The 23,242-nt window shown below is 57.2% G+C and overlaps 10 protein-coding genes across 10 annotated transcripts; 5 read left to right on the top strand and 5 right to left on the bottom strand.

Moving 5' to 3' along the window:
• Position 1: 1 nt before the first annotated feature.
• B0T15DRAFT_42215 (uncharacterized protein) lies at positions 2–1,348 on the top strand. The gene has a single exon (XM_062865565.1). The coding sequence runs from the start codon at positions 234–236 to the stop codon at positions 1,029–1,031; it is 798 nt and encodes a 265-aa protein (XP_062726346.1). The 5' UTR covers positions 2–233; the 3' UTR covers positions 1,032–1,348.
• On the top strand, positions 1,045–2,929 carry B0T15DRAFT_489240 (uncharacterized protein; the record flags this gene model as incomplete). The annotated part of the gene is made up of 4 exons (XM_062866582.1): positions 1,045–1,325; positions 1,486–1,549; positions 1,626–1,806; positions 1,881–2,929. 4 exons carry the CDS (start codon positions 1,045–1,047, stop codon positions 2,927–2,929), a joined length of 1,575 nt encoding a protein of 524 aa, XP_062726345.1.
• Positions 2,930–3,312: 383 nt separating this feature from the next.
• Positions 3,313–5,270, bottom strand: B0T15DRAFT_518828 (Alpha/Beta hydrolase protein). The gene is made up of 2 exons (XM_062868391.1): positions 4,825–5,270; positions 3,313–4,757 (listed from the first exon to the last, which is right to left on the bottom strand). The coding sequence occupies exons 1-2, from the start codon at positions 4,877–4,879 to the stop codon at positions 3,385–3,387; spliced, it is 1,428 nt and encodes a 475-aa protein (XP_062726344.1). The 5' UTR covers positions 4,880–5,270; the 3' UTR covers positions 3,313–3,384.
• A 205-nt stretch (positions 5,271–5,475) lies between these two features.
• On the top strand, positions 5,476–7,580 carry B0T15DRAFT_518826 (uncharacterized protein). The gene is made up of 2 exons (XM_062868390.1): positions 5,476–5,658; positions 5,856–7,580. The coding sequence occupies exons 1-2, from the start codon at positions 5,536–5,538 to the stop codon at positions 7,416–7,418; spliced, it is 1,686 nt and encodes a 561-aa protein (XP_062726343.1). The 5' UTR covers positions 5,476–5,535; the 3' UTR covers positions 7,419–7,580.
• A 20-nt stretch (positions 7,581–7,600) lies between these two features.
• B0T15DRAFT_42123 (uncharacterized protein) lies at positions 7,601–9,275 on the bottom strand. Its single transcript, XM_062865555.1, has 2 exons — positions 8,324–9,275; positions 7,601–8,255 (listed from the first exon to the last, which is right to left on the bottom strand). Exons 1-2 carry the CDS (start codon positions 9,163–9,165, stop codon positions 7,784–7,786), a joined length of 1,314 nt encoding a protein of 437 aa, XP_062726342.1. The 5' UTR covers positions 9,166–9,275; the 3' UTR covers positions 7,601–7,783.
• Positions 9,276–9,638: 363 nt separating this feature from the next.
• On the bottom strand, positions 9,639–12,460 carry B0T15DRAFT_42109 (uncharacterized protein). Its single transcript, XM_062865550.1, has 3 exons — positions 11,288–12,460; positions 10,545–11,234; positions 9,639–10,480 (listed from the first exon to the last, which is right to left on the bottom strand). The coding sequence occupies exons 1-3, from the start codon at positions 12,220–12,222 to the stop codon at positions 9,892–9,894; spliced, it is 2,214 nt and encodes a 737-aa protein (XP_062726341.1). The 5' UTR covers positions 12,223–12,460; the 3' UTR covers positions 9,639–9,891.
• Positions 12,461–14,653: 2,193 nt separating this feature from the next.
• B0T15DRAFT_489235 (uncharacterized protein) lies at positions 14,654–16,404 on the bottom strand (the record flags this gene model as incomplete). The annotated part of the gene is made up of 2 exons (XM_062866581.1): positions 14,654–15,833; positions 16,046–16,404. 2 exons carry the CDS (start codon positions 16,402–16,404, stop codon positions 14,654–14,656), a joined length of 1,539 nt encoding a protein of 512 aa, XP_062726340.1.
• Positions 16,405–17,385: 981 nt separating this feature from the next.
• On the top strand, positions 17,386–18,823 carry B0T15DRAFT_42065 (P-loop containing nucleoside triphosphate hydrolase protein). The gene is made up of 3 exons (XM_062865542.1): positions 17,386–17,461; positions 17,525–17,883; positions 17,937–18,823. Exons 1-3 carry the CDS (start codon positions 17,446–17,448, stop codon positions 18,588–18,590), a joined length of 1,029 nt encoding a protein of 342 aa, XP_062726339.1. The 5' UTR covers positions 17,386–17,445; the 3' UTR covers positions 18,591–18,823.
• Positions 18,824–19,292: 469 nt separating this feature from the next.
• Positions 19,293–21,190, top strand: B0T15DRAFT_41928 (uncharacterized protein). Its single transcript, XM_062865527.1, has 7 exons — positions 19,293–19,422; positions 19,504–19,593; positions 19,949–19,983; positions 20,044–20,075; positions 20,141–20,189; positions 20,252–20,309; positions 20,389–21,190. The coding sequence occupies exons 1-7, from the start codon at positions 19,369–19,371 to the stop codon at positions 21,082–21,084; spliced, it is 1,014 nt and encodes a 337-aa protein (XP_062726338.1). The 5' UTR covers positions 19,293–19,368; the 3' UTR covers positions 21,085–21,190.
• Positions 21,191–21,455: 265 nt separating this feature from the next.
• On the bottom strand, positions 21,456–23,228 carry B0T15DRAFT_489232 (uncharacterized protein; the record flags this gene model as incomplete). Its single annotated transcript, XM_062866580.1, has 3 exons — positions 21,456–21,964; positions 22,052–23,000; positions 23,064–23,228. The coding sequence occupies 3 exons, from the start codon at positions 23,226–23,228 to the stop codon at positions 21,456–21,458; spliced, it is 1,623 nt and encodes a 540-aa protein (XP_062726337.1).
• Positions 23,229–23,242: the final 14 nt, after the last annotated feature.

Raw genomic sequence — 23,242 nt, 5'->3', positions numbered from 1 at the left:
ACGAGGCTGAGGAGTCCTCTGAGTATCAGTAGAAGGATATCTGCAGGCCATTCCGTGATTCGTCGTGGGTTCCGCTAATTCCACTTCAACTTAACATTACACAGCAACAATACCGCCACACCAATTACCATCAACTGTAAGCCAAATTTTCATTACAACATGATTCCTAAAGAGGGCGGTTGATGTTGGCGGAAGGATCCGCATTACACTAGACCAGGGCCTGCATAACAGACATGCAAGGCGCATGCACGAGATGTCCGCAGCTTCCAAGCACAGCGCACTGCATATTGTCGCTCCCGTCTTCTGCAGGCAGGCAAGTGTCCGCAGCGATTGTCTCCCGCTCTGTCCTCTCTTCCCACCCGTTTCTGTCGCTTTCCCAGCTCCCAGACCTAGGATTTCGCCACCCCGAGTCTTACCACTCTTTTGTTACAGACCTACCAAAGCCACTTACTTTAGCTGGGCAAGGTCACGACTCTCGACCGCACCAACCTGGCCTTGTGGTACAAGGCCGGGTTCGTCTTGCGCCCCAACAACAAAGGGAACAAGGCAGCCCGCTGACCACACCATCCATCCATTGTTCTCACCAGGGTCTCACAATTTGCACCGCATATTATTCGGCAGATAATCGGTGTAGCCGCCCTAAGGCAGCCGCCCTAGGCTCCCCAGTGCGCTACCACGCTACCACCTACGCATCTGTGGCGCCAGACATTCTCTCTTCTTTCCCAGACCTGTTGTTACTTGTATCCCTGGGATATTTGTGTTGCCTCTCGGCTGCCTCTTGTACTGCGATTTCATCGAGATCCAACAATCAACTTGACTTGTTTGCCTCTTTGCGACGTTCAAACACCCGGCCTGCCTTTGTAGTTCTGTCCTTCATAAGTGATTCCCGGGCGCCGCCTAGATCCGGTTGCTTTCATTGTTCTTCCATTTTCTATCTGCAGTTCCGTCATCACAACGCAGTACTGCTCACACATTTACCCCAAAGTGATCATTGCATGCATCTGAGTTACACATCGGCTTGCAGCGCATAAACAGAGAAATTCGATGTCTGGGGAGCTTAGCACAGCTAGCTCCGGTGCAGCCGGGGCCGCTGGCCGCAATGCAAGCGGCAGCGCACGCATCTGGAGCGCGATCCCGGACGATCGACGTGGCAACAACGGCGCCGAGCGGCGGAGAGAAAGCACCAGCCGCACAATCGGCGACGTCATGAGGGAGCCGTCCACCAGGGTCCCCGATGTTGTTGTGCTGGACTCTTTGCCCGAGGACCTGGAGCGCAGGGAGACGCTCGATCCGAAAGAGGATCTGTGGTTATCGACCGTTGACGGGTAAGTTGCATCTCCTTCTGCATCGGCCCCACTCCCGGCGCATCTCCCGGTGGTCTGTCCAGAGTTCAGATAGGCATGGGATCGTCGCCTTCGTCATCTGTCGGCGTGCTCCCGTGGTTGCGCATCTGATGATCTCCACGATACTGACGACCAATTCCAGACGATACAGTTCGCCAATCATCCCACTTCACGTGGGCGAGTACCCTCGGCAGGAGACCTTCTATGTATGTACACGACTGATTCCAAACACTACCGACACTCCATAGGTATGCATGTTCCGGATGTGCTGATTGGACCTAGGTGCACAAGCACGTCCTCTTGAAGTCTGAATACTTCGAGAAGGCGCTCTGTGGCCAGTTCAGGGAGTCGGGCGCACAGTCGCTCGACCTCCCCGAGGAAGATCCGGCCCTCTTCCACTTCGTCGTTGCGTACCTCTATGAAGGGAGATATGAGCCCATCAAGCCAGCCGCCTCGGTGTTGGGTAAGTTGTGTCAATACATAGTGGTCTAAGTCGGTGAAAACGAACAAAGCACTTGCTCACCTTCTGCCGCGCAGTCCCCGACCAAGACAAGGGAAAGAACAAGGCGGTCGCCGAGACGGGCGCCGAATCCGACTCCGACTCGGCGTCCTCCTTTGGATCTGACATAAGTGCCATTTCCCGTCGGCGACGCGAACGCCGCCGGCGCCGCGACGACCGCCGCTGGGAGCGCATGCAGCAGAAGCATCCCGGCATGCATCGCCCCAACTGCACCTGCCCGCAATGCACGGGCGCCGCCGGTCCGCCGTGCTGGTCATGCCGCGCCCCGCGCAACCCGCCGCCGATGCACTACGTGGTAAACGTGGACGTCTTTGGCCGCCCGCCGGGACCAGACCGCCAACCCCGCCGGCCGGTTCGCCACCATCGCCATCAACGGCACGGCGGGCCCCCCAACCCTCCCCCGCCCGCGACGGCCGCCAACAACGATCCCTCCGCCTCCGCCACCGCCACCGCCACCGCCACCGCCGCCACCTCCTCCTCTCTACCATGGACCAGGACCGACCCCAACGGCGGCCGCATCGCGGGCGAGGACCTCCGCACCTGGCTGCTGGCCTACGAGCTCAACCTGGACGTATACATCATGGCGAACAAGTTCCTGCTGGAGGACTTCAAGAAGGAAGTGGCGCGCGCCGCCGTCGACATGCTCGAGTCGGCCGGGTCCGACGCCGCAGTGTTCGACGTCCTCCGCCTCTGCCGCAAGCTGTACGACGGCCTGCCCGACTCCGACCCGCTGCTCAAGATGGTCTTTGCGCGCGTCGGCTTCCTGCAGCCGTGGCGCCGCGCGCCCGGCGAGACGGACGCCTTCCTCATGGCCAACCCGGAGATTGCGCCGCTGCTGCTCAGGGAGATGGCGGCCCGCAGGGAGGATGATGTCAATGGCCGCACGCTGCCCAGTATGGTGAGGCCGTGGTATGCTGGTGGGCCCGGCGGTGGCGGTGGCGGCGGTCCGTTTGCTGGTGGCGGCGTGGGTGGTCCTCCCCCTCCCCATTGGGTGGCCCGTGGTGATGTGTACGGCCCGGTTCCCGTGCCCGGGCCGTGGTATGGGAGGGTGAATGGGAGGTATTGAATGTTTGTTTATTTGTTTGTTGAGGTGGGAAAGCAGCCAAAGTCATGAGAGGAGGGGTGTTGGGAAGACTCGGGAACTTGGGAAGGGGCGTCGGGCGTCTCGGGGCTGCACCTGGGGCTGCGGGTGGGATCGGACATTTAATGAATACTGTCTCTGATGTGTCTTGTTTCGGGTGACGTTTTCTACCTACCCTCGGCTGGGGTCTCCTGCTGTGGTCTACCTTACAGTGTGTGTGTCGGGCACGTATTAAACACGATGGAAGTAATACGCACATGTTCCCGGCTTGTCAGGGGAAGTCAGCTGGATCGCAACTCATAGGTAGTTTGACAACGCTTGCCGGCAACGTATTCTACTACTCTGACTCTATCTTTAACGCTAAAACATATCGGTTATTCGCTCGTAGACAAAAGTCTCGCTGTCCTATATGCTTCCCATAAAGTCAGAATCCAACATCCTCAGTCGATCTCATCGTCCCTCAGCTTAAACAACTCCGTAAGCACATCCTCCGCCTTCGACCTCACCGCGTCATGGTACCAGCCGTTCGTCTCGAGCACCTTGATCCCCCTGACCAGCGCGGCCGTCTCCCGCGCAAACTCGAAATCGACGTACATGTCGTCGATATAGCTGACCGCGTACACGGGCACCTCGTTCCGACGCAGCTGCTCCTCGTCGTACAGATCGTCGCCCCACTCCGTCGTCTGCGCCAGGATCTCGACCGCCTCGGCGATGCGCTTCAGCTCAGGGCTGTCGGTGACGTGGAACGGGAACACCATCTCCCCGGAGAAGTACAGCGGTTGGGATTCGGGGGTAGAGGCACAGGCGGTCCGGGGGTCCACCAGCCACGAGAACTGGGGCAAATCCCGGCCGACGCGGTACGCCGCCCAGTTGGACGGCGCCGCGCCCTTGGCATTGCGGCAGTAGATGGCCTCGTGGAGGATGGCGTATATGGGGTGCGTGTCGAAGGCGATCTGGGCCTCGAATGCGGCCAGCGACGCGCGCGTGAAGAACCCGAACTGGTCCAGATCTGTGGCCAGCCGGAGGACCAGGCTGTGCACGTCGTCCAGCCCGCCATGTCCGCCAAACGCGAGGCCGATGGTCAGGAGCAGCTGGACCGTGAGATAGCCGCCTGCAGGGAGCTGGATCCGACCCCCTGGCTGGGAGAGGATGTACGTCGCTAGGCGGCGAAGGTTGGCGATGTCCTCGGGGTATTTCTTGTAGTACGCTTGGTTGCGCTCGATAACCTTCTTATAGGTGGCCGTGTAAACCTCCTCGGCGGTGCGCCGGATGGGGGCAAGGCCGCCTGTGAGGAAGGCTTCGCGGAGACCTTGGGGGTACTTGGAAAGGTAGGTGAGGGCGACGAAACCGCCGAACGATTGGCCGAAGATAGACCAGGCTTTCGCTCCCTCGTCGAAGTCCTTGGTCAGGCAGAGCCGAACGGCTTCCAGATCGCGCACGATGCTGTCTGCACGGAAGAGCTTGAGATACCCGGCCTGCTCAGGGGGCTCGCCCTGCGCGAGGACGGAGTCGGCGTTGACCGGAGTGCTGAGGCCGGTGCCGCGGTAGTCAAGATACAAGACCTGGTAGCCACGTTCGAGGGCAGTACGTGTGAGCGAGACGTTCTGGGCCTCGCGGTTGCCAAACCCCGGGCCGCCCTCGAGGTAGACCAGGTAAGGCAGTTTCTCCTGCACTTCGAGCTCCGATTTGGAAGGGGGTACAATGGGCCGCGAATATTTCCTGACACAGCGTCCGAAGAGCTTGAGGGTGCCGTCCTCCGGTTTAGCGTGGTTCTTCGGCACCTCGAAGAACAGCTCGGTAACATGCAGTCTCCCTGGGCCATGCAGTCAGTCGGGGAACTGGGGGACGGAACCGTGCTGCGAACGCGGGACCCATCTTACCAGGGAGTACATGAGCCCTCCGGCTGAGTAACCGAGCAGCTTGCACAGCAGCCATGGATGAAGCCGTTTATGGCTTTATCTTGAAAAAGGACGGTTTGTGATGGGTGTCTTGGCTAGTGCTAGTGTTACCAATAACACTGAAATCTAGAAGCGATCGATCCTGGGAGCAACTCGGATGATTGAGAACGCCAACACACTCGGATCTCTACGGCATGCCACGATAGAAAGACCCCAGCGGTGCACAGCATAACGGCGGTTGGGCCACCTGCTAGACCAACGCTCGACCAAGCAAGGCAGCGAGCCAAACGTGGCAGGAAGCACTCATGCACAGAACTTCGTATACGTGTATTCAACATATGGATCTTTCTCAATCTGACCACCGTTTTGCAGGGGGAAGGTCCATCTGCTGCGGGGGACGCCGATAAGCCGGAGGGGCTACCGTTGCCCTGGGACCTGGGGATGGTGCCATGGTGGATTGAAGTCATTGGACCCGGGACCGTAGGTGGGGTCGGTGGTCCGCCTCGGCGCCGGCCAAACTTGGTGCCTAGTGCGGGGAGGAGCAGCGAGTTGTGGGTCAGGGCCCGTGCGCTTTCCGTGCTTTCCGACCAAGCAAAACCCTTTCCGCTTCAGCTTCCAGTTTCTGCTTCTCGGGCAACCGCAACCAAAAGCTTACATGCAGAAGCTTTCCAGACCGGGCCTCATCCATGTGATATGCGGAACGCCCAGCTGATTGAGACTCTGTCCGAGTCCTTTCTTGCGCTGTCGGATGAAGTCCAGTCATTGATTGACCGCAAGACCATTTTGGAGCACAAGCTGCGCTATGCCCACGAGCAGGTATGTCTGGTGATGTTCTTCGATCTTTTCCGCCCCGCTCTCGTGATGAATTTCTTTTAGCTCTAGATCTAGAGCTGCCGTCCTATCGACTGTGCAGCAATGGAGACAAATTGGATGTATTCTGATTACCGCACAAACCCCCACTGCATTTACGGCCCGTTCTCGAGCCAACAGTCAGCTAACTCAAGCTTTGTCAGTACCAATATCTTGCGGACAGGTATGCGCCTGCCGTGCCAGAGGTCTCCGAGACGCTAGCACAGCTCCAGCTTCCACCAGAAGTGCAGCATTCCCTCCCGACGGCGACCTCGGCGGTGCCTTTGCCGAGACGCAGCCAGGCTGGGAGCAGTCAGCACCAGGTCGCATTGCTTATCAGAGAGGGTCGCAAGGCCGCTCAGCAGCTTGTCACTAGTTTAGCTACTACGGATAAAGATAAAGACCGCTTGGAGGAGAAGGAAACGTCGGCCATGCCGGGAATGGAAACCATGACATCCGTTTCGACGGTTCTTGAGAAAGATTTCACCGTCGAAGGCAAGAAAGGCCCACTCGCCTGCCCATTCTCGGCCCAGCCGAGTCAAGACGGCGTCGAGCGGGTCGACAGCTCCCAGGACCCGGTTGGCACAGCCGATCCCACCCCGCACAAGTCTACTGACCCCATCTGCGCTGCCATGCTCGAAGAGACCGCCTCCCTCTCTGCTGCTGCTCCCTCCAAATGTCCGATCCGTTTCCTTGACAAGCACTCGCCCGAAGAAATTGCGCATTACGTTGAGACGCACAAGCACGCGATCCCCCGGAGCCATGAGGTCTGCGTCAGGAGGTTTGAGCGGAACGAGGAACAAAAAAGAAAGCTAGATGCCAAATACGGTGACCTTGTGGATATGGTCAAAGACCTGAGCCACCTCCACAAACCCATGCTCCCGCCATCGAAGGAAGAGCAGATTGAAGCGGATAGAGCCTCGAACAAGAGGGTGGAAGATTGGGCCAAGACAATCGTGGCCGGTGCTCCGGTTCCGATTACGCCGCCGCCCGTAGTCCACAACGACATCCTCTTCGTTGGCAATCTCGACTCTGGTGTTAACGTCAGCGTCTTGTACGAGCTATTCCAGAAGAGCGGGGGCGTTGTCGATGTTCGCCTCCCCACTGACAAGGAATCTGGTCGTCCGCAAGGCTTTGGTTACATCACCTTCGAGAGCCCTGACGCCGCTAAGAAGGCCTACAAAGAGAATTTCGGTGGTGACATTCTGGGCCGTCCTATGCTGCTCGATTTCGCTGTGGCCTGCAAAGATACCGCACGCGCTGTTCCTGTCGCTGATCGTGCCGAACGTGAGAGCCGGTTTGATCGCCCGCTACGCGATGTTCGCGTCGGAGAGTCGCCCAGCCGGCCCTGGGGTATATCGGTGCCCCTAGAGGCAGGCGTTGTGCAACAGCGAGAGATGTCCCCGCCCCGACCTGTTCAGCAACAGACAATCCCGGAACCAGCAGCAGCGAGGAAATGCCCGGTTGACCATACCAAAATGTCCCGAGGACCTGCCAAACGAGAGGATGTTGCTGATACTCAAGCCAAGCGCCCGGCCACCCCGGTGAAGGGTGTTCCTTCGCTGAACACGCCTCAGCCTACATTCGTCAATCTGCCAGATGTTTCTCGGCAAACGGCAGACAGAGACAGCATTCCACAGGTGGTGTTTAACATTAGCGGGCCAGTCTTTATTGGGTATCCTATGGACCAGGCCATTGAGTTTATGAAGCAGTTTCATGGGCGTTGATGGATCTTTGATGAAATTAGGGCGGGCATAGTGTGTTTTTCGGGGGCTTTATTGGCACAGCAAGCAAGGTGTTGGGGATTGCGTTTTCAGAGATACCGCTCTAACCAGGACACCGACGGGCATCTATCTGGTACAGAGCTAACAGGGACAAAATCGTGGCAATACTTCGAACTACTACGTGATGGTGATTGCAAGGACTTGTGCGATGTTGATCTATGACCACCGTCTATTCCAAGTTCAAGTTGCCAACTAACTCCGTACCACCTGTCCTAAAACCTAACGCCGCCATATGCAGTGGCCGAGCTACTGGCCGAGATCAAGACGACTGCCCATCATCTATCTCTTACAGCCCTCCCCCTTATTTCTTAGGACCGGTTTATGCTCCCGTGTTCATGGCCATGAGAAAGACCACCCTTGTTGGTCGCTCCCTCGACATCGTCATTGTCGTCCCAGTTGTCATGATATGCATCACCGCCTGTGGCCCACAGCGAGATATCGTCGTCGTCCATCAGCGCGGCGGCATCCAGCTCGTCAGGATCCACCATCCTCCCACTCTCCAAATCGTCACCGAGCACACCCTCCTCCATCCCTTCATCCCTCTCACCGGGGGTGCCGTCCAGCAGGGCATCGCCCGCCTCAAGCTCGGCCTCACGCGCCAGCTCGGCCGCCCGCGCCATTGTGCGCCGGTAGATGAGCACGCCCACGCCAAAGCCGATCAGCCCAAACACCGCCATGCTCACGTAGTTGAGGGCGCGGTCCCAGCCCGACATCTTGTCGCCCGACTCCGCGAGCAGGGCGAGCCGCGAGCCGACGAAGACGTGCACAAGGAGTTTTGGTCTGTTGATCCCACTCTGTTAGCCACTCTTCGCAACGACTCTTCAATGTCAGCGGTGAAAATTACGTACGTCGCCCCCGCGGTCGCCAACGCAAACACCCCGGGCTTGATACTCCCCACGGTGGCAAGGAATCCATTGCTGAGGCTATACGGCAGCGGACACAGCCGGATCATGACCAACACGCCGATGCCATCGCGCCTCAGCACCTGGCCCAGCGCGACAAACCTCGTATCCCTGCCGACCAAGCGCTGCACATAGGCGGCCAAGATGCCCCGACTGCTCAGGAAGGCCGCCGTCGACCCGGCCACCGTCGCGCTCGCCGCCAGCGGCCAGCCCCCGGGGAAGCCGTACACAAACCCGGCCACCGTCACGCACGTCGAGTAGCCGATCACGGGCGGGAAGGCCGTCACGCACGTCGCCAGCCACACGAGCACCCAGCTGATCGGGCGGGCGCGCCACGTCGCCGCCAGCGGGCCCAGCGCGGCGAAGATGCGGTGCGAGTACACCAGGAAGAGGACGCCCAAGGTGGAGGCGGCGGCGCCCGCGAAGAGGAGGGCGATGCGCTGCCATTGCGGCAGGGTCAGGTACAACCGGAGAGATTGCTGCGCCAGGGCTGCGAGGGTGGATTGTAGCCCTGTGAAAAAGGATGGTATACCGCCGGCGGTAGGTTTGGTGGCGGCGGTTGCTGTTGGGTCGTGGTGGTGGTGGTGGTGGTGGAGGATGGAAGAACGGGAGCGGCGGTGTTGGTGCGAGGAGAGGCGGCGGGCGCCGGACGGGGTTGGGCGCGGTGCCCAGGGCGGAGCGGGGAGGTCGGAGGAGAGGGATGGCCGCACTGCTGCTGTTGATGCTCGCGGGGAAGTTGCGGCCCGCCCTGGAGAGGAGGGGAAGTCGTCTTCGAGTTGGGGAGCCATGGCGCTGGAGTTGCGTGTGTGTGTGTGTGCCGTGTCTGCGAACGGATGCGCCGGGACGAGGGAGACTGGGAAACCCCGTGGTTGGGGAAGTGGGTAAAGATGCTGGAAGCAGAGGCTATTGCTATCTGCCCATAATGACCTACTAAAAAGGATGCTCTGGTTCTCAAGAAAGTCGAAAAGGGTTGTCGAGTCGATGAAAAACGGTATGGGCTGAGGTTCGATGTCAGATGCAGGCAGGGGTCTGTCTGGGCGCTGGATCTTGGGGGCCCAGACTCAGCCACGAATCTTACTGTGTAAAAGTAGGTATACTTCGGAGCGTACCCGAACCGACCTGGCGTTGGTGCAAAACGTGCCAACTTGTTTCATGAGAAGATGGTGGGGCCAAAGAGATGAACCCGAGCTGGAAAATGAGCGTTATAATACACATTGCAATGCATGTACCTCTTGGTAACTGTTGTCTTTAAGCACTGTAGTTACTAACTACAATATAGTAGTTGGCACTGTGGAAGATCGGCAGTCTGCAGTTCATTTAACGTTACGAACGTCATTTGCCCAGCAAGTCGGGACAGCCCGCACTCTTGGCATCGCATGGATCCCAGCTGGCAGAAAAACGATGAGTTTCAGAGCTCAGACCATCTCGCGATGGTCTGATACTTCTGCTCGATACGTAGCTAACTAGAATTTATCTGACTCGGCGATCGGTCAAACCTCCACGCGAATCTACCATCACCTGCCTCTCGAACCCGACGGACCCTTGGGCGGCTCCTTCGACACAGATGTGTCCCTAACCAGCAGCTTCACCTTGCCCTCACCGATCTCGACGCCCTGGGACAGGATATCCACCTCCTCCTTGCTCTCCTCTTTCCTGGCCAATGTCTTTCCGTCTTGCGACAGCGTCCGGTCCCAACTGCGCGCGTCGATGCCCAGGATCCCGCCCGTGCTGTTGCGGTCGCCAGGCACGGAGAACTCGCGGTAAGCGTACCGCCACTCATTGAGGAAGCTCCGGACCGCCTTGCCGACTTTGTCCTTACCATTCTTGCTATGGTGGCCCGTACCCGTTATGGCGTAGATGGGCCTAGTCTCCGTCGCGTTCTCCATGAGGACGCCCTCGAGATACTCGACCGCTTCCTCGGGGTGCAGCCCGTGCAGGTCGACGTAGATCTCAGAGCAGCTCGCCCGGTCCTTGTTACGGTCCTCATATAGCTTCTGGGCTGCCTCGCGATGAGCTTTCCGCATAAGATCGTTTTCGCTCTGGCCCCGTAAGCTGAGCGCCTTAGCGGCGCGTGCATCATTGCGGTTCCAAGCTTGAGCGGCACTGTCGACGAGGGTCAGCACTACGAAAAAGTGGATATCCACTGTACGTGCAGGAGGTAACGTACCTCTGTAAGAATTTATTCCTGAGCCCACCATGTTTGATGGCCTCTTGCCGCGCCTTGAGGTATGCCTTGTTGGCCTTCTCGCCAGTCTCAAGCCATGGGATGTGCTTGGGCGCCGGAATGGCCTGGGCCGCTGCGCTATTTTCTCCGTTCCGGACGCTTGTCGCGCTGCCGTTACGCGGAACCCGGCGGTTCTGTTGGATGGACGGAGTTGGGGATGGAGACATCTTGACGATCTCGGCCAGTGTGCTGGGTGCCACGTTCTCCTTGTGGCCGTGGCCATGCCCTCCTCTCTTGCCGTGATGCTTCTTCCCTTGTTTTACCACGGCAGAGCTGAGGGACGGAAACGCGTCCGCATCATCTGGCGACGGAGCAGTCTGCGCATTCTCTTTGTTTTGGTGGCGACTGCCTGGCCGGGACCGGGGGCGGTCGGGGAAAGCATGGTGTGCTTTGAATCCCGGCGGCGGGGTCACTCCCACGGCAGGATGGTTGGGGGTAGCCGGATAGAGATGCATCTGCTCGGGTGTGCCAGGCTGGAGCGCAGGGAAGCTGCCATAGTCCTGCAGGTTGACGCTTGCATGTTGCGTTGGCGGCGTCCCGGAGCCATCGATGTGCAGCCGGTTGACGAGATGCGCCGGGTCGTGAGAGAACACACAGGTGCTACCGGCAAGGCAGTTACCAGCAACCCAATACCTGAACCCGCGTCAGTTATGGAAGGCAGTTCGGAACTGTTCGGTTTTACTCACTTGCAGATGTGACTACTTAGGTCATGACTGAATCTGCAGTCCGCGCGTAGGCACTGCCCGGAAGATAAGAAGAACTTGCAGATTACACCCGTCTTCTGTTGATCCGCCGGAGTGGTCGGGCGGCCATCAGAACTCATGGCCTTGTTCCCGATGACCACCCGGCTCTCCTCCGCCTGGGCGGCCGCCGCAAGGTTGTCCTGCGCCTGTGTCTCCATGAAGGCCGCGACCGTAGCACCGAGGTCGTAGCCATGCATCGCCAGAGCCGCACTAATCTCCTCGTCCGATTTCGTCTGTCCGAGGATCGACCGCAGCATGTCGTAGGGTGTCATGTCGGTCTGCTGCTGCTGCTGCGTGGACACGAACTCAGGGGCACTGACATTCAGCCCACTGGAGACGCCAACAGAAGATGTGACGCTGACTGCGTCGTCGCTCACAAGCCAGTCTACATTGTCAGACTGGTAGTCCCCAAACACCTCCTGCGACGGCGTCTCGTCGTAGGCAAACTGGTAGGCGTTTAGGTTTGGGCTGTGAGGCACAGGAGTGGCGAATGCGAGCCTCGGGGACGGCCGCGGGGAGCTGAAGGGAGAAGCCGTTGAGGACTTCGTGCGACCAAAGGGCGCAGGCATAAAGCCCGGGGGCGCAAGTGGACTGACACCCAGCCGAGGCGAGCTTGAAAGGGGGGTTCCGGAACCACGCCACGACGCCGGAGACGGCCGCCGCAGGATAGGTTGTCTGATGGGCGGCGGCGATGTCGCGGTCTCCCCGCCTTCTCTATATCTCCAAAGCGCGTCTAGGACGGCGTTCTCCAAAGCTTGCCCGGTCAGGCTTGTCTTCTCTTTGAGCAGCTCCTCGAGCTTGTCCGTCTTATCCTCATCTTCGATGTTTGGGTCCCGGAGAACCGGAAGGCAGAGCTCGTATGTCTGGTCGGAGACCATGTTCTCGATCAACCGCGGTTATGGGGTTCGGCAGTATTCTGGAAGCGGCGGGTTTGGTGGTGACTAAGACCCGGAGGACCTAGGGAGGAGAGGGTGTGCGTTGGTGAATGATGATTATTTTTGGAATGGTTGGAATTCCGGCGGAAATAGGATAAGCACAGCGTGTATGTGTGTAACGAGAGTAATAGAAATCATGTCACGAATGCGTAGCGGTGCGCCGAGGTGGTAGCTATATCGGGCAGCGCGCGAACTCCCTATCGGAGCGCTCGAATCGAAACGGAAGGGTGGTCGATACGACACCGCGTGTTCACCAGCGAGCACGATGGATAGTTAGAAAGGGAAGGGCGTAAAGGTCGTGTTCGCCGTTGTCGTCTACACGCATGTTGTCATGGGTGCCGGACATACGACAGTTCGCCGCAGGAAGTGGCGGGCAGGATAGAGAAACGGGTGCGGAGCGGTGCCGATGGTGTGTTTGGTTAAATGGTTTGTTGGGGAAAGGAAGGTTCAAATATTAAGGAAGGGCGAGGGCAGGAAGTATGCCAACAAAGCGTAATCAGCCCCGGGGAGGGAAAGAGAAACATTAGACGAAGCCCGCGTACATGAGTGAACTCGGGCGTCAGGCTGCCTTGCGTGTTCAGCTGGGAGATCGGAGCGGCGGGGGGACGTTCAGAAAGCGGTCACAGCTCGGCAGGAGTGGAGAGCCACTGAGAAACCAAGCCGCCCAACCCAGGGTCTTCGGCTGCACTGTGTGAAGCACATTGTCCCACTATGGCAACGCAGCAACAGTACAAATCCTACACCGTATGTATTGTACATCTCACCCGCATTGAATGGTCGTCTACGTCAGTCAGAACTCGCACTTCAGGAGACAGCAAAACTCACTCGGTTGCTAACCCTACATGTAGTTCCTTTTGCTTGACTGGTTGCTTGAATTGCCGGCGTGCAGGGAACTTGCTTTACATCTTCTTTTTGTGTGTGGCGTGCTTGCGTATGTATACTCCTGATCAGGCGAGCTCTAGAGCTTCGTAGAGAAGTAGCAAAGAAAAGCCGCTACCAGATATATAAGGCTATGGTGATGCGGCTGAGGGCTTGACTGACTTAGTTGGTTTTGATGAAGGTCATCCGCCCGGCAGGTAAGGAGGATTCCATTGACTGAAGCAACGGTGGCCCAGCGAAAGGACTGTCATTGGTATTATGAGCAACCTCAATGAGCATCAGTTTAGTACTGAAAACTGAAACCTCCCGTCACCACCGAAGACATAAATCAGACTGCGTACCGCTTTTAGCCCGCTCCTTTCAGAGCCTTAGTACCCCAGGTACTTGACCTCTGGGCACCTACCAAGGAGCTAAGGTAGTCCAGGCTCTTTGAACCGCTTAAATTCACTTGGGACGGTAAAGATGTCAAGGCTCCTTGGACCTTCCTCCAAGGCCCAGGTGCTTTAGCCCTGGCGGTGTACATCTTCGAGCCCGACGTCTTGCAAGGGAAAGTGCTGCAGGCGATACCAGGAAAGAAGAAGGGGAAGAGGGGGCAAGCGTACTATCTTCAGAGTTAAGGAACTCATGATTGTTTGCGATTGTTTGTTCTAAACGTCAACAACAGAGGCCGAAAGGGCTAAACAACGCAAGAAACGGGAGGGAAACTACTAGCTTGGGTGGCTCCCCTTTTGGGGACGAGGAATTGCTCGATCAGATGCCTATGGTAAAACTAGAGAGCTTTGCCTGGGTGTTTGTCCAGGTCCGGCAGGCTTATGTGTGAGGAGAGAGGCTGAAGCAGGCCAACAAGCGATGCATTAGGAAGCCGATTGTCTTGAAATATAATCCCTTTATAGCAGCACTATGCATTTGAGGCTGGACAAGTTACAATGCTCCTGATATCTGTGTTTACGCGGTCGACTCCCATGAGCCGGTGTGCCTGTATCCTAACAAACATTGGTCTTGATTTTCCTCCGTCATGAAGCTGAGTCTTACAGAACGTTCATTTCTCTACCCGTTGAGCCAGCTATCTCTATGGCTGTTAAGCCTTTGTGGTTGTCTATACCTGACTAGAATTAAACTTTTCTTCAGCCTTGTGATGAGAAGGCTGTTGAGCCACAGTCACTCTGTTCTCTTGCCAGGCAATGTCTTTCTCCATGCTGTGACACACAATCAGGCAGACGGGTGCGATTGTCCATTTCTGGCGTCGTGCTTTCCACCTCTTCAACATGCGCATCCCTCAGTCAAGGTAAATCTATATAGGTACTTAGCTCTTCTGCAAGTCAGGCTACATTGTTGCACCTCTACTCGCTGGGTCTTCCTTGGCGGGGAGCTGGGTTTGGCCGCTTTGGAAGGCCCAGCGAGTATCTCTCGTCTCACACCGCGTTTTTCCATCATTTCCATCTCCCGGTGCTTCCCAACGGGTGCTCAACCCCTGGTACGGATGAAGCTGGAAATATCAGGGTCTCTCTTCTTCATCATCTTCCTCATCGCCAAAGCCGAAACCAAAGCTAAAGCCACTGCTCTTCTTCTGTGGGCGGTCACTGGAGCTTTCGTCATCGCCCACCACGGTGTCCCATCGCCTCTTCTTCTCGGCCAACTGCCGGAGACCTTCCTCCAGCAGGTTAGGACGCTCCTCTCTTAGGCGTTCAACGAAAAGGCTGTAAGGGTCGACAATGTCCCTTTTGAAGCCGGACACCTGGCTTGCCTTATCCCTCAAGAAAGACAAAACACCGCCGAGGTGAGACTCGGGCACAAAGTTTTGTGTCAGCGCAATCCCGTCCTCCAGGTTCACCACGAGATGCCACCAGCCGCTCGGGACATGCAGGATTTCGCCCGCTCTGCAAATGCCTTCCCTGCACTCCGGCAGCTTGCGCGCTTCTGCGTGGAACTCGAGGAGCCATTCAGCGATGCTGAGTGGGCTGGTGACCTCACTGCTGTCTCTGGAAACAAACACTCCAGGCACGGATGCTGAGGGAGGAAACATGATCCAGTACTTTGCGCCCTGGATCACGGCGTTCCAGGCGCTCGTCGCATTAGGGTCCTTGTGGAAGGTAGATCCGCTACGCTCGGGTCCGATGATGAGCCAGCGATGCGCCGGACGCTCGGCCCCGAGGAGCTCGAACAGGTCCGGCCCGAAGCAGTCGGGTTTCCAATAGGCCGACCCTTCCTCCTTGCCGACCCCCAGCGCCATCTTCTCGGCAAACTTCCGATCAAACAGATAAAGGGGGCTCTCATCCTGGTTGTTTCGCATGTACTGGTAGTACGTAGCGAATGACCAGTCCACCGCCTCCGCTCGGAAGACGACATCGGCATTTTGCGAGAGAAGGCTCTCCAAGCTCCATGACTTGGTGACTGGCCAAGGCTGGATGCATTTCGTCAGGACGAAGGGCTTCTTGCTCCACTTCTCTGCGAACTCCTCGTACGAGAGATCTTCGAAACGATCAATCTCGTTGGCTGCGGGGATGTGCTCGGTGTAGTTACGTAGAGCGATATGACTGCACACAAACGGTCTGTGTAGTACATCCGAAAAGACACTGCTGCAGTCTATCCTGATCTTCTGTTCGGGCGACAGACCCAGGACCGTCGCTCTCCAAGATCCTCGCCACTGGAAGGAGGTCTTGTGGCGGAACTCTGACCTGGGATGTCGTCAATACCAGCTTGAATCGCGTGGATGGGATAACGAGTTCAGATGATGAGGTGGTACCGTGTGAATATGACAGATTCTCTCACAGTCTGGTGCATGCGAAGTCATGCCCACGTCACCATAGCGTCGTTGGGGCGCCTTCCCGCTACTGTGTCATACGCCTGGCGTTCACATCTTCTCAACTGCGATGAGGGAGCCACTCACTCTAAGAATATCGTCTTCCAGATGTCGTCAGCTACGCAGCAGGCAAAGAGAAACCTGCATGTATATCCCAGCAGTCTCAAGCTCCGCTCATCCAAGTGTTCAAGCAGTTGCATTAGCATCTCGTCCGGCAGGACCTGCAAGACACCCATGAACCTCCGCGCATCCGGTTCGTTGGAGAAGTACTTGTTGCCTAGGGGTTTGATGCCCAGTGGGTGCGGAGGTACAGATGATTCGAGACTAGATCCCTCATGGCTTCCATTTTCAACCACTGATTGACTCACCAACGGCCAACTCCCACTGCCATCCTCCTCCGCGGCGCGGTTCCGGAGCTGCCGTTGGTGTGAAGGTAGTAGAAACATGCGCACGACTTTCTGAGCCGCCGGCGACCCACTGAAGAATTGCCTGCCGTAAGCGAATAGTGTAGAGTCTCCTGAAAGGGACTTTGAATGCCAGTTGCAAGGCGAAACCTATGGAAGTCGGCCGAGGTCTTGAGCTCATGAGCATCTGATTTGGAGAGGTGTCTGGTAGGTGGCACTGTGCGGCGAACGTCCACATTGCCCCCCATCCGAAGTTGCAGTGCCAAAAGCAGCCAGTTTGCGCCACTGAAAAAGCGCTGGAAAAGTTTCGATACGTCGATGCCCCACCTGAAGGCAAAGCATTCCTGTTGGGTTTTGCCCGCTCATCTTTGCGCGGGGTTGCAGCGATAAAATTTGCTCCACCCTCAGGAATTTTTATCTCTCCTCGCCCTGCTGCTCAGGTTCTTCCCCTCTCTCATTCACAACCAACCCAAAGGACCTTCATCAGATATAACGACTTTCATAGATTCACTCGTTCTCAGTTAGGATACTGGGAACTCTGAATCTATTCTTTTCTAGGAGCCTTCTTACACCGAGAATCACCGCAGCGCTCGCGCGAGTTCGCCTGCGGATTTTTTTCTCACCCCACCACACAATTTACCTTCGACTTCATTTCTAGATCTAAGCCGGGCTTAGATCTAGATAGCCTTGCGACCAAACCGCAATCATGGCTACGGATAAGGGACTCGAGGATGTCCCCGAAGGTACGTTATTCCTCGCTCTCTGAATTTGGATTCTTTTGCGGCCAGCGCCGGGTGTTGCGCAAAGAGCGCGCTGGCTCTGCGACCCCGCCTGACCTCATTCGACCCCCTCCGTGCACAGCATAACGAAGCAAAATCGCTAACACATTTTCCCGTGCAGGACAAATCGAATCCAACTACGATGAGACCGTGGACTCTTTCGATGATATGAAGCTGAAGCCGGAGCTCCTGCGCGGTAAATATAGTCTGGACTGTGATGGCGAGTTAAGCATGCACTAACAGTTCTCAAGGCATATACGCGTATGGCTTTGAGCGTCCATCTGCTATCCAGCAGCGCGCTATCATGCCTGTCATCAAGGGTAAGAGGAACACTATTCCGTGTCTCATTGCTCGGCGATCGGTGACTGACGGCACAAAAATAGGACATGATGTCATTGCCCAGGCCCAGTCCGGCACAGGCAAGACGGCGACGTTCTCGATCTCCGTTCTGCAGAAGATCGATCCCAGCCTCAAGCAGTGCCAGGCTCTGATCCTGGCTCCCACCCGCGAACTAGCGCAGCAAATTCAGAAGGTTGTTGTTGCCATTGGTGATTTCATGAACATTGAGTGCCATGCCTGCATTGGCGGCACTAGTGTTCGTGATGACATGAAGGCCCTGCAGGACGGGCCCCAGGTCGTTGTGGGCACTCCCGGTCGTGTCCAGGACATGATCCAGCGCCGTTTCCTCAAGACAGATGGGATGAAGATGTTCGTCCTGGATGAGGCTGATGAGATGCTCTCGGTGAGTGCGCTTTCCTCAGGTGTGCTTGGGATTAGTCAACTAACAATGAGCAGCGTGGTTTCACGGAGCAAATTTACGATATCTTTCAGTTGCTGCCGCAGTCGACCCAAGTCGTGCTGCTTTCCGCGACCATGCCCCAGGATGTCCTGGAAGTCACAACAAAATTCATGCGTGACCCCGTTCGCATTCTCGTCAAAAAGGACGAGCTGACGCTTGAGGGCATCAAGCAGTTTTACATTGCTGTGGAGAAGGAAGACTGGAAGCTGGATACGCTTTCGGATCTTTATGAAACCGTCACCATCACGCAAGCGGTTATCTTTTGCAACACCAGGCGCAAGGTCGACTGGCTCACGGAGAAGCTCACGGCGCGTGACTTCACCGTCTCTGCCATGCACGGTGACATGGATCAGGCTCAGCGTGACCTGATCATGAAGGAGTTCCGGTCCGGCTCGTCCCGGGTCCTTATTGCTACGGATCTTCTAGCCCGTGGCATCGATGTGCAACAGGTGTCGCTTGTCATCAACTACGACCTCCCCGCTAACCGGGAGAACTACATCCATCGGATTGGTCGTGGCGGTCGGTTCGGCCGCAAGGGCGTTGCGATTAACTTCGTTACGGCCGAGGATGTTCGTATGATGCGTGAGATCGAGCAGTTCTACAGCACGCAGATTGAGGAGATGCCTATGAACGTGGCCGACTTGATCTAAGGGTCTCCTATTTAGAGCGTCATAAACTCTTTCTCTCGATATACCTCGCACATTCCTCGCACATTCCCGCACATCGGCATCACCATCTCGCGGTAAACTGAGGAGGGGCATCGTGTCGCGGTTTTCTGGTAGAAAGAGACAGGGCTATTTGGGTGCGGTGATTTCGCCCGCGGGTTCTTAGCCGTTTTGGCGTCGGGGCGCGGCATTTGGTGACGTGGTCCACCAACAAAGGCTCTGATGGGGGTTTGGACGACTGCACCTTAATCAGTGGATGGTGCAAGCGCTTCCGGGCCTGAAAGGAAGGCTGGTTTTCTCGTTTTCTCAAGTGGCTTTACCGGCTTTTCTATGTCATGTGTATGCAGAGTTCTAGGGAGGTTACCAAAATGCGACGTAGACTGAATCTTTCCGACATACTACTGTGATGGGACGGTGGTGACTCATGACTAAGTACCCTGTAAGTGATAACTTACCCACTGACCTTTTTACTATTATCCGTTGTCTGTGCGCCATGAATGATGGATGTCATTGCCACTCGCTGGCGATGTGATCTCGCTGTGGTGGAGCCGGGTGGGTGGTGAGGGTAGCCTGACATTGCCTGAGTGGGAGCTAGGGAGCTGAGATAGCCGATAAGACGAAAGCTTTGATAGATGAATATATGTGGGGTGGCCTGCCAGTAGTAGTAATACCGTTGTCAACTTCCAACACCAACTCCCAGGCTCCGCATAATCACTTCACGAGCATTCGAGACAACAATCGCTTTGAGACACCATCACGCACAATGGACCGTGGACTCGACCGCAGCCTCGACGAGATCCTTGCAGATCGCCGGCAAGTAAGTGCTATAGGTTACTTTCCGCTGCCGAACAGCGCTCGGCGAAAGGATGCAGCAGTCGGCTGACACTTGTGGCAGCAGAACAACAACAACAACAACAACAACAGAGGCGCGCGTGGCGGCCGTCGTCGCGATGGTAGATCTGATTACCCCAGAGATGGCGTCAGAAAGGTGCGCATGCTTCTTCTAACCCCCCCACACAATTCGCGATGGCCCCTGGTTATCAAAGTCCGACGATGGCTTAGACTTCCCTCCCGTCAGGTTGCATGAACCCTATCTCTCTCCTGCTCTCCTTCCCCCCTTCTCGGCCACTTCCTCTTCAGATGTTCGTTCGACGCAAATCATATGCACGACTTTCCCCTTGTGCGTGTGTTTACGCGGCGGCTCGATGCGCCCTCCCTATCCAACCCGTTTGTTGGATTGGCTCTCGGATCGGATCGCGACTGGGGACCGGGGAAGGTAACATGTCCAACTTGAATCTTGCCGGCTAACGAGCTCCGATCTTGGTTTTCTTCTGGCATAACAGCCTTTCAGAGACGATGCACCGCGGGACCTTGACTCGTGCGTATACCACTCCCGGCCGGTGTCACTAGGGAGTACAGGATTGACTCGGCCGTCCAGCGAGTGGGTTCACGATAAATTCGAGGATCTTGGTATGTCCTGAGCACGCACTTCCCCCTGCTCTACGGTGAGGCGATTCGCTGACAGGATTGCGCAGGTAACCGCCGTTCTGCTCCAAGACGTCGACACTCGCCCGAGCCTTCGAGGTACGACAATACAACGGCCACCTCCAGACTTACCCGTTCCCTTTTTATCTGACAAGTAGCAGGGGTAGCAAGCTTAGGGTGGACAACATCCACTACGAACTGACACAAGAAGATCTCGAGGTGAGTATCCATCAGCATCGTCATCCCCGTCTACCCCTCTCCCCCCAACTGCTTTACTCTTATTAAACTGTCCCAACAGGGCCTCTTCACGCGCATCGGCCCCATCGTCAAACTCGACATGAAGTACGACCGCGCCGGCCGCTCCGAAGGCACCGCGTTCGTGACGTACGAGTCCCACCGCGACGCCGTCCAGGCCATCAAGGAGTTCGATGGCGCCAACGCCGCCGGCCAGCCCATCCGGCTGACCCTCCTCCCCGGCGGGCCGCGCCGCAACCCGTTCGAGACCGCCGTCGTGCCCGGTCGCCCGCTCGCCGAGCGCATCACGGTCCCCGGGGGTCGGTCGCGCTCGCTGTCGCCCGGCAGGCGTGGGGATCAGTTCTCGGATGAGGATGGTGGGAGGAGAGGTGCAAGGAGAGGCGGAGGCGGTGATACCTATCGTCCTCGTGGAGGGATCCGCGGAAGTCGGTCACGGAGTCCGATCGGTGGTGGCGGGAGGCGGAGAGATGGCGGAGGTGGTGGTAGGAGACCGGGGCCTAGGCGGGACGGTGGTGGTGGTGGTGGTCGACGGGGAGACAGGGGCGGTGGTGGTAATGGTGGGGAAAAGACGGCGCGGGATGGGCGTCCTAAGAAGACGCAGGAAGAGTTGGATGCGGAGATGGAGGATTATTTTGCTGGTGGCGGCGGGGACGTGCAGGCTGAGGCTGCTGCGTCTGCGGGTATTGTTAATGGTGTTGTTCAGCAGGACGCTAGCGAGGATGTGGACATGATTGAGTGAAATCGGGGAAAGGGTGCATTGGCTACGGGATAGCATGGTGGGATGAGATGGGTTTCTACAGGGACACATAAGGTTTTTCTTTTGATTTTACATAGGCATGGCCAATCGTACCTCTTGTACGAACGATAGATTGCGCATATTATGTATTCGGCTCTGCGGGCTGCGAGCTGCTGGAATGTCTTCATCTTTGACCTGCAACCTTGACACAGTGAATGCACCACATATTTCTGCTGGGGGCTTGTAAGAGACAGGTAGAACGGAAGCCGCTTTTACATCCTCCTGCTTCTTCCACTCCTGCTCCCGGGTATATTCCGTACATCTATCTATCCACCTCTGAGCTACACAAGTATGTACAAGTACATTTGTTTCTTTTACAATTTAGAACCTTCAGCTTTCGGTTTAGACGCGGTGGAAACCATGTACGAGCGTGGGACGTCGATCTTGGTGGCGATGACCACTTGACCATCCCTCGTCTCCCCCCTATGCGAGATATACATGGCCTCGGAAGAGAGGGCGCCAAACAAGCCTGGCCAAGCCCTCACCGGATCCGATGCTGTCGCCGCGAGGGGAGATCGGATCGGCGGCCGGGCATGCGTCCCAAAAACAGTGGTCAGTGTCCGGAAACGAACGGACGACGACGACGATGACGACGACGACCGAGTTACCGGTGCGTAGTCGTCGTCCTCCTGTGGAGAAGGGAGAGCCGGCTCGACGAAGAACTGCACGTACGAGCCCGGGGTGATGATGCCGCCGGCCGAAGTGTCGCCTCGGAAGGAGCTGATGAAGCTCTCGAGGTCTTGGTGCTCGTCGGTCGTGAGGCGGGTCTGGGGGTCGAGCGACAAGAGGCCTTTCTTCAGGCCCCAGCCACCGCCGCCGCTCACTGTCATTTGGATGGGTCAGAAATGTCTGGAGATAAGAGGACCAGGTTTTTTTATGATCGGTTCGGAATGGGGGAAGGTCAACTCACAGACTTTGCGTAACTGGCAGCCTCCAGCGATGAACATGTCCATTTGATTCGCCACGGCCCGGGCCAAGCCCACTTCATCTGAGAGTTGGTACTTCCCTAGCTCTAATGGGTTTGAGATAGGCAAGCCCTTCTCGATATAACGAGCAGGGGCGATCAGGGCCCAGACATCTACAGGGCCGCTCGCGCTGTCCTTGTCCTTCCGGCGTGCCTCGAGAAGCCGCGGAATGACATCCTCTAGCTCCTGGGACGCCGGCCGTGGCGACCCGTTGATCTCAATGTTGCGCAGAATGTTCCCGAGCCCGGCGGAAATTCGGCGCGGGGAGGTCACCGGAACTAGGTGGGACACCACCGAGCTAGTCGTCGACTGGTCTTTTTCTTCAGAGACGGCCATGTCTGCAGCGGGGAGGATGATCCTTTGGCTTGTCATCTGAGTCTTGTCAACCAGGCGCGCGGACCCCGCGGACGATTCACTTCCCCACCGGCTGACGAAGAGCGTATGTGGCCTGCCATTGCTAAAGACGGTATTGGCAAGAGGGACGGTCACTGCCAGCGGCCCGGCGTGCCAGCACGGGGGCGGATGAAACTCCAGCGAGGGCTCCTGGGCGCCGTCTCCGGGGATCTCGACATCCGATAAGCTGGTCAGATCCTGCAGGACGCGACTCGCATTTCCGCGCAAAACAGACACTCCTTCGGACGAGGAGAGAGAGTCGAGGCCGGGGTCGTAGCACGGAACCTCGTCGACGGCGGCAGTCAGCATGGTTACCTCTCGTGAGGTGCTACCCGTGGCAATCCCGGCGGAGGCAACCATCCGGGTGAGGAAGGCATCATCGTCTAGCCACGAGGCCAGCGACTTGGAGACAAAAAGCAGGGCGGCATCATCATGATTCTGTTGCTTTTTGGCTGGCCCGCCGGGTCCTAGCGACTCCCTGAGGCCATCTACGACTGCTTGCTAAAAACTTAGTTGTGAAGTTCATCAGGGGCCCGTCAACGTTAGGTGGCCAACTTCTCTCACCTTGAGCTTAACAGCCGATGTCCGCGTTATGTCCACCGAGAATGTCACGCAGCTGATGAGCCGCACGCCATGTTCATACTTCCGGCCGCGGTGGAAGGACGAGCCCCGTGAGTGAGGGGCTGCTATTCGTCCAACCGCCGGTCGGAAACACACCCGGGAGAGCATTGGTGCTGGGGCAT

Source organism: Chaetomium strumarium (assembly GCF_033439665.1).
Source record: "Chaetomium strumarium strain CBS 333.67 chromosome Unknown B0T15scaffold_1, whole genome shotgun sequence".
NCBI classification, from domain to species: domain Eukaryota; kingdom Fungi; phylum Ascomycota; class Sordariomycetes; order Sordariales; family Chaetomiaceae; genus Chaetomium; species Chaetomium strumarium.
Note: the sequence above shows the minus strand (reverse complement) of the source record. Positions and strands in the feature narration are given on the sequence as shown.

Excerpts from the sequence above, each read along its gene's own strand:
- B0T15DRAFT_42215 (XM_062865565.1), top strand. The coding sequence starts at position 234 with ATGCAAGGCGCATGCACGAGATGTCCGCAGCTTCCAAGCACAGCGCAC.
- B0T15DRAFT_518828 (XM_062868391.1), bottom strand. The coding sequence starts at position 4,879 with ATGGCTGCTGTGCAAGCTGCTCGGTTACTCAGCCGGAGGGCTCATGTA. Across the intron at positions 4,758-4,824 it reads GAGGGCTCATGTACTCCCTG|GGAGACTGCATGTTACCGAG; the intron begins GTAAGATGGGTC and ends TGCATGGCCCAG.
- B0T15DRAFT_518826 (XM_062868390.1), top strand. The coding sequence starts at position 5,536 with ATGCGGAACGCCCAGCTGATTGAGACTCTGTCCGAGTCCTTTCTTGCG. Across the intron at positions 5,659-5,855 it reads TGCGCTATGCCCACGAGCAG|TACCAATATCTTGCGGACAG; the intron begins GTATGTCTGGTG and ends AAGCTTTGTCAG.
- B0T15DRAFT_42123 (XM_062865555.1), bottom strand. The coding sequence starts at position 9,165 with ATGGCTCCCCAACTCGAAGACGACTTCCCCTCCTCTCCAGGGCGGGCC. Across the intron at positions 8,256-8,323 it reads TTGGCGACCGCGGGGGCGAC|ACCAAAACTCCTTGTGCACG; the intron begins GTACGTAATTTT and ends TGGGATCAACAG.
- B0T15DRAFT_42109 (XM_062865550.1), bottom strand. The coding sequence starts at position 12,222 with ATGGTCTCCGACCAGACATACGAGCTCTGCCTTCCGGTTCTCCGGGAC. Across the intron at positions 11,235-11,287 it reads CTAAGTAGTCACATCTGCAA|GTATTGGGTTGCTGGTAACT; the intron begins GTGAGTAAAACC and ends ACGCGGGTTCAG. Across the intron at positions 10,481-10,544 it reads AGGAATAAATTCTTACAGAG|TGCCGCTCAAGCTTGGAACC; the intron begins GTACGTTACCTC and ends CCTCGTCGACAG.
- B0T15DRAFT_42065 (XM_062865542.1), top strand. Across the intron at positions 17,884-17,936 it reads AGGCTGATGAGATGCTCTCG|CGTGGTTTCACGGAGCAAAT; the intron begins GTGAGTGCGCTT and ends AACAATGAGCAG.
- B0T15DRAFT_41928 (XM_062865527.1), top strand. The coding sequence starts at position 19,369 with ATGGACCGTGGACTCGACCGCAGCCTCGACGAGATCCTTGCAGATCGC. Across the intron at positions 19,423-19,503 it reads TCCTTGCAGATCGCCGGCAA|AACAACAACAACAACAACAA; the intron begins GTAAGTGCTATA and ends TTGTGGCAGCAG. Across the intron at positions 20,076-20,140 it reads CGATAAATTCGAGGATCTTG|GTAACCGCCGTTCTGCTCCA; the intron begins GTATGTCCTGAG and ends AGGATTGCGCAG.